Source organism: Gymnoscopelus microlampas (assembly GCF_963454915.1).
Source record: "Gymnoscopelus microlampas genome assembly, chromosome: 3".
Classification (NCBI taxonomy): domain Eukaryota; kingdom Metazoa; phylum Chordata; class Actinopteri; order Myctophiformes; family Myctophidae; genus Gymnoscopelus; species Gymnoscopelus microlampas.
In genome coordinates, this window is record NC_139940.1 from 38,208,373 (window position 1) to 38,215,628 (window position 7,256).

The 7,256-nt window shown below is 43.8% G+C and overlaps 1 protein-coding gene across 1 annotated transcript; it reads left to right on the top strand.

The window, feature by feature from the left end:
* Positions 1 to 532: 532 nt before the first annotated feature.
* gprc6a (G protein-coupled receptor, class C, group 6, member A) lies at positions 533 to 7,020 on the top strand. The gene is made up of 6 exons (XM_084053359.1): positions 533 to 865; positions 1,052 to 1,346; positions 2,664 to 3,455; positions 3,629 to 3,844; positions 5,143 to 5,270; positions 5,690 to 7,020. The coding sequence occupies exons 1-6, from the start codon at positions 669 to 671 to the stop codon at positions 6,819 to 6,821; spliced, it is 2,760 nt and encodes a 919-aa protein (XP_083909485.1). The 5' UTR covers positions 533 to 668; the 3' UTR covers positions 6,822 to 7,020.
* The last annotated feature ends 236 nt before the right edge of the window (positions 7,021 to 7,256 follow it).

Consider the following 7,256-nt stretch of genomic DNA (forward strand, 5'->3'; position numbering starts at 1 on the left):
CCTCGTGCTGTTTACATTTCTGACTAATAAAGTATTCAATCAATCAAAAACCAACAAGGAGATCCTGCCCAAAAATCTTGTTCTTTGGTTGACTTTCCTGATGACTTTTGTTGCTATTTTTCACTTGAAAGATTGTCCTCTAAAATACAACTCGGGTAGGTAATGCAATGTCAATACCAATCAGTATCAAATACAGTAGCAATAGCAATATCACTAGTTTATCAGACAGGCCTACTGAGCATTCTGGGTCAGCATCACATAAGCATTGTTTCAGTCACCTTGATATGACATGTGCACCTGCATGTCAATTGCAATTCCAAATGTTTGTGTAAAACAAAAGGCAGACATCTCTTCTCGTTAAAACCTGTAACTGGCAGTGAAATATGAGTCATCCAGCTGCCACTTACCAAAAGTGGGCCGGGCTCGAGGGGAGGAATACTAGATGTGAATGAGTAGAAGGAAGCAACAGGGAAGTCTTTTTAAACTGAAGATGCTTAAAGGAGGCCGTATCACTCTGCCAGCGGCTGTCAGAGAGAGTAAGTCAGAGTCCAGGCTAGAGAGAAGAAAACAGTGGAAAGACTGTCATAATTGTATGTGTCAGAGAAAGAGAGAGAGAGAGTGAGAAAGTGGCAGAAAGAGAACTTAAAAGGAGAGACAGTAGAGCAGACATGATCAGTATGGGTTCTGTACTTGTACTTCTCATTATGCTTTTCCAGATGGAAACTGGACAAGCCTCAGGAGATTTTGCAACTGCAGGAGCTACAGCTCCTGGTGATGTCATCATTGGTGGACTCTTTCCCATCCATGAAGGTGTGGAGAAAAACGGCAGTAGTATGTATGAACCTGCTGTTCAGAGATGTGTCAGGTACGTCCACTGTATCCAATATGATTGATAACACCCCCCCACCTTTCCCTCTCTCTCTCCCTCACTCTCACTCTCTCCAATTTCTGTTATGCCCTTGGTCGTTTGCTGCACGTTTCCAATCTTTTTTCATTGTGTGTATTGTTGACACATGATACTGACAACAGTACTTTGTGCCAACTCAAGCAGGTTCAACAAGGGACAGCTCACTAAGGCTCTGGCAATGATCAACGCAATAGAGACGATTAACAAATCCCCCAAGCTAAGTGACATTGGTATCACTCTGGGATATCGAATACACGACTCCTGCTCTGATGTCAGCACGGCACTGAGGACCATGGATGACTTTTTGCATCAGGGAGCCAGTGGCGGAGGACAAAGCGCGTCCGCTAACGGCGTTGCAGTTGCAGCTGTTGTCGGGGCATCCTATTCTGAAATGTCCATCTCCATTGCCAGGCTACTAACCCTCCAAATGATCCCTCAAGTAGGTTTTTTTAAACACTCCCACACCATATCATTGTCAAATCACAACATAAGGCCATGAAACTTCATATATTTTATCTTTAGAACTGAATATCTGACTGTGGTGGTGGGGTGTGGTTTGAAGTGGTGGAAAGTAGATTTACTCAAGTACTTTACTTTACTCAACCCATTAAAACCGGGAAAACATTTTTAGATTTTTGCGTTGGCTATTCAAAAATAGCAGATGTACAATCTGCTATTTTTTGGAAACATTTTAGAAAAATCTTGAAAGTGTGTGAGAACTACTAATTTAGAAGCCATTCGGAGAATCAGCCTCAGGTCTTAATGGGTTAAACCATCACTGGTGGTTTGTTGTCATCTGCATAGGGAAAGCTAACAGGTGGCGTAATGTGTAAATGTGTCTCAGATGTGTCTAACAGTAACTGGACTGATGTCTGGCTTTTCAAAGCTCAGCTCACACAGCTGAGACACATTCCATACAAATCTTGCTGCACCAGACTCCTCCCTACACAGCTGACAACAAACAACACCGTGATGCCACCTCAACACTGATATGCTGCAAAAGTGTTACACGTCCCAGGAGTGAGGCTCAGTATACAGATTATATTTTTGATAATGATTTTGCAGGGCAATCTGAATAAACAGGGGAAAACGGGAGACAGACTCAGTTTTAGTGTTGTTCTCTCTTTCTTCCTGGTCAGTCTATTATTAACAGTAATAGGGCATCGCAGTTGCGGCCACTTCCTGGTGCCACTGCAAAATACTCAATCAATCAATAATCAATTAATTTAAGCCTAGAATCAAGCCATCCAGGATCCTGGTGAATCATGACCATAAAACCTTTTTTTCTGTGATTTTTTTTTAATTTTATATTTAATGATATGATATACTATGTTTAATGAATACCCTTTGTTTTGCCGTTTTCAAAAAAGTTTTTTCACAGAATCAAACGTTTTATGGTCATGATTCACCAGGATCCTGGATAGCTTGATTCGAGGCTTAAATTAATTGATATAAATATTTTTGGAAAAGTCAATGGGAAAAATGCATTGAGTATTTTGCAGTGGCACCAGGAAGTGGGCGGGAACTGCGATGCCCTAGAGGTGCATTATTTTTCATAAAAGACTGAAGGTCAAAGTTGAATTCATCGTTTTAAAGTGAGACTGAAACTGTTTTATAGATGACAAAATAATGACGTAAATTGTCATAAAAATGTCTAGTCTTATTATATAGTTATATAACTGGGATTTACTTACTTAATGAAAACACAACTTCAGCTAAGAGATAAAATAGTTAAATCTTCTGCATCTTTCTACAGATCAGCTATTCATCCACAGCTGTTATTCTGAGTGACAAAAACCGCTTTCCTGCATTCATGAGGACCGTCCCTAATGACGACCATCAGACGGCTGCCATGGTCAAGCTGCTGAGTGACAGCGGCTGGAACTGGGTGGGAATAATCATCACAGATGGAGACTATGGCCGATCGGCCCTGGACAGCTTTGTCACCCAGGCTTCAGAGAAGGGGATCTGCGTGGCCTTTAAAGAGATTCTCCCCGGATCTGTGAACAATCCGGAGTTCCAGTCTGCGATACATCGAGCTGCCACGACCATCCACAAGCACCCAAAGGTGAAGGTCATAGTGTCATTTATCAAACCTACTCACATGGAGGACCTGTACACAAAGCTGATTGCGTTGCCAAAAGCAGACTTAAAGTCACATTCTATAAAGAGAATATGGGTGGCTAGTGACAGCTGGTCCTCCTCAAGCTCTGTGTTTGACAACGTGACACTGGAGGACATAGGACACATAGTGGGCTTTACCTTCAAAAGTGGAAACCTGTCATCATTCAATCACTATCTGAAAAATCTGGAGTCTGCCGGGGAGGACTACGTAGGAAATAACTCTTTTCTGGAGGAGTTTTATACAGAGATGAATGTCAGTAGAGCACCTGGAATGATGTCCAAGGCTTTCGAGATCCTGAGAGGCAATACCTACGCAGGCTCTGTCTTCAGTGTTGAGATGGCTGTGAATGCCATCGCTCAAGCTGTGGCTCTTATCTGTACCTCCAAGGACTGCAAAATACCAGGCTCACTGACACACCCGGAGGTACTACAATATTTTAGCTTAAAACATGTGTGTGTGTGTGTGTGTGTGTGTGTGTGTGTGTGTGTGCGTGTGCGTGCGTGCGTGCGTGCGTGCGTGCGTGCGTGCGTGCGTGCGTTCGTGTATTTGTGTGTATTTGTGTGCATACAATTGATTCATCTGCATGCATGTTGTAGGTCCTGAAAACTCTAAGGTCCCTCCAGTTTGAGCAAGAGGAAAGAAAATACATGTTTGATGGCAAAGGAGACATTAACCTGGGCTATGATGTCGTAATGTGGAGGTCGGAGAGCGGGAGCGTCCGTGTGCATGACGTTGTAGCTGAGTACCACCCAGTCAACAGCAGCTTCTCCTACACCAGTCAGAGAAACAGAAGACAACTGATGGACTTGAGGGTAGGCCATCATACCTTGACACAGACACAAACACTCTTTCTGTGCTCAAAGAACAGTGACAGTCCATGGCTTAATGCATGTCAAACGTGGGATCCTATGGTTATAGGATCCCACGTTTGACATGCATTAAGCCATGGACTGCCATTTGATACAATCTCTTCCCCGGACCCGATGTTGAGATACAGTGTTATAGTAGGTATAAGCTCATACCCAATTTATCGCTCCAATCTGACAATAGCCGATCTACAAGCTCACAACTCGTCAGACTTTACTAACAACATAAGCATGCTTATAACAGGTTATGGTGTGTACTACCTAGGTAGGGGAGGATAGGGGAAACTCCACACACACAGGTGCACACTCCATAGAAGAAAACAAAAGGTTTCGTTTACACAAAATAATGCTTGAAATGTCAGGTGGGAATGTGGAACAGGAGTTACAGTAACAATAAAACAGTGGCCCATATTATTTTTATTCCTGAGCTCATGATCAGAATCTCTACTACAGAATCTATCTCCCATCATCCAAAGTACTATATTACCCCCCAGGAGTTACAGTAACAAATAAAACAGTGGCCCAGTGGCCCCCCCAGGAGTTACAGTAACAAATAAACAGTGGCCCAGTGGCCCCCCCAGGAGTTACAGTAACAAATAAACAGTGGCCCAGTGGCCCCCCCAGGAGTTACAGTAACAAATAAGTGGCCCATATTCTTTTTATTCCTGAGCTCATGATCAGAATCTCTTCTCCAGAATCTACTATCTCCCGTCATCCAAAGTACTATGATACCCCCCCCCCCCCCCCTGTGAATATGTAGCTGGGACTTTATCAGATCACTCTGCTCTGTTCGTAACAATACCAACATCAGTTATCTCCTCTCAACCAATAAGATGGAGATTTGGCACGTATCTATTAAACGATTCCGATTTTATTGACAGAATTAACAAACTATTTGAAAAATTTGAATAAGAACTCAGACAGCCCTGACATACTATGGGATAAAATCATATGAATGGCACTGGACCCAAAATCAGACATTAGTCAGGCTAGTCAGACACAACAAACTATTTGAGAATAGATGTATTGTGTTTTTGTTATAGGAAACATTTGCACAGTGATTTGAATAACATGCTTGCGTTCCTTCTGGCAAAATATGATTTGAATAAAGTGTGAATGTGTCTGTGTGTGTGTTTTTGTTTATAGGAAACATTTGCACAGTGATTTGAATAACGTGCTTGCATTCCTTCTGGCAAAAGATGATTTGAATAAAGTGTGAATGTGTTTGTGCGTGTCATCCACAGAGTGTAGTGTCTAAATGCTCAGACAGCTGTCTACCTGGAGAGTTCAAGAAAACGGCAGAGGGGTTTTACACTTGTTGCTACGAGTGCACAAACTGCACTGAGAACCACTATTCTAATCGCACAGGCAAGTCATGACGCACGCACACACACACACACACACACACACACACACACACACACACACACACACACACACACACACACACACACACACACACACAGACACAGACACAGACACAGACAGACAGACAGTGCTAACACTGTCTGGATGCCATATCCAGTAGGTGTTTTGTTTTGTATGTTTTTGTTTACCATTCCTACAAATTATTTTCCCAAAATGATTTAATTTTTCATAAAAAGGGAAATTGCAACAAATATATACATTCAGAAATTCTCACTATTTTTAAAACAGGGCTTAAGTGATTATTTCATAATGTCATTTTTTTTGTTTGGATCCCAGCGAGACACCAAATGTCTCTTTTGGGTGACGAGCTGAATCCCCTGATCTAATTGTTTCTAATCGTGCCCTGCCTTCTCCACCAGATAGTGACCAGTGTCTGAGCTGTGACCCGACGACAGAGTGGTCCGCTCAGGGGAGCAGCGGCTGCAACCCCAAGACCTTGGAATACTTCTCCTGGCACGACGGCTTTGCCGTGGTCCTGCTGACGTTCTCCGCCCTGGGGATCCTCCTGGTCATCGCGATGGGGGCTCTCTTCCTGCATCAGCGCCACACTCCCGTGGTGAAGGCTGCCGGGGGACCGCTGTGCCAGGCCATCCTCTTCTCCCTGGTGGTCAGCTTCATCAGCGCCGTGCTCTTCGTGGGTCGGCCCAACGACCTGCGATGTAAGGCCCGACAGGCTCTCTTTGGCCTCAGCTTCACGCTGTGCGTCTCCTGCATCCTGGTCAAGTCCCTGAAGATCCTGCTGGCCTTCCAGTTCAACCCTGGCCTGCAGCACCTTCTGCGAAGGCTCTACCAGCCGTACGTCATCGTCGCCGGCTGCATGGCCGCGCAGGTGGCGATCTGCGTTTGCTGGTTGTTTCTCAAAAGCCCGTTTTATAACGTCGTCATTTATCAAAGAACTCGGCTGGCAGAGTGTCACGAGGGCTCGTACGTGGCGTTCGGGGCGATGCTGGGCTACATAGCCGTCCTGGCGCTCGTGTGCTTCATCTGTGCCTTCAAAGGTCGCAAGCTGCCCGAGAAGTACAACGAGGCCAAGTTCATAACCTTTGGCACGCTGCTGTACCTCATCTCCTGGACGATCTTTGTTCCCGTCTATGTCACCACTTCAGGAATATATCAACCCGCCGTGGAGATGGTTGTCATTCTCCTCTCCAACTATGGCATCCTGGGCTGTCACTTCCTGCCAAAGTGCTACGTGATCCTCTTCAAGAAGAAGCAAAACACCAGCAGTGTTTTCCGGAAGAATCTGTTTGAGTTTTCTAGTAAAGACAGCAAGTCAGCCTCTGTCTCTGAGATGTCTCTGTCAGGGGAAAAACACACCAGTAAGCCCTCCATCATTAGTGCCCCGTCGCTCTTTCTGCCCCCAGCAGAGCTCGTTCTGCCTCACAGAACCAGTGAAGTGACTAATCACACAGACACTGGTTGTAAATGCAGTAGTGGATACAGGACATTAGTCATGAATGAAAGAAACCGTCTCCGGAGATGCACCAGCATATGAACTTTTTTGTCATCAGATTTCTTTTATCTAAATATTGAATAATAATTCTATTATTACCAGGGGTGGAAAAAGTACTCAAATGTTTTACTTAAGTAAACGTGTCAATACTGCCATGTAGAAATACTCTGTTTCAAGTAAAAGTCCGGAATTACAAATTTACTTGAGTACAAGTATAAAAATATTGGTATTAAAATGTACTTAAAGTATCAAAAGTACAGTAGAAAGTACTCATTACGCAGAATGTCCCATTTCAAGTTTTGTCCCATTTCAAATGCATAAATATCTTTTGAAAATAGAAGATCTACAAGCTCACATGCGTCGCATCGCGACGCATGTGAGCTTGTAGATCGGCTATTTTCGAATGGCCGAAATGTATATAGGTTTGAAGCGGTTAATGTATGTTTTGTAATAATAATCAAAATCTACAAAGTAACT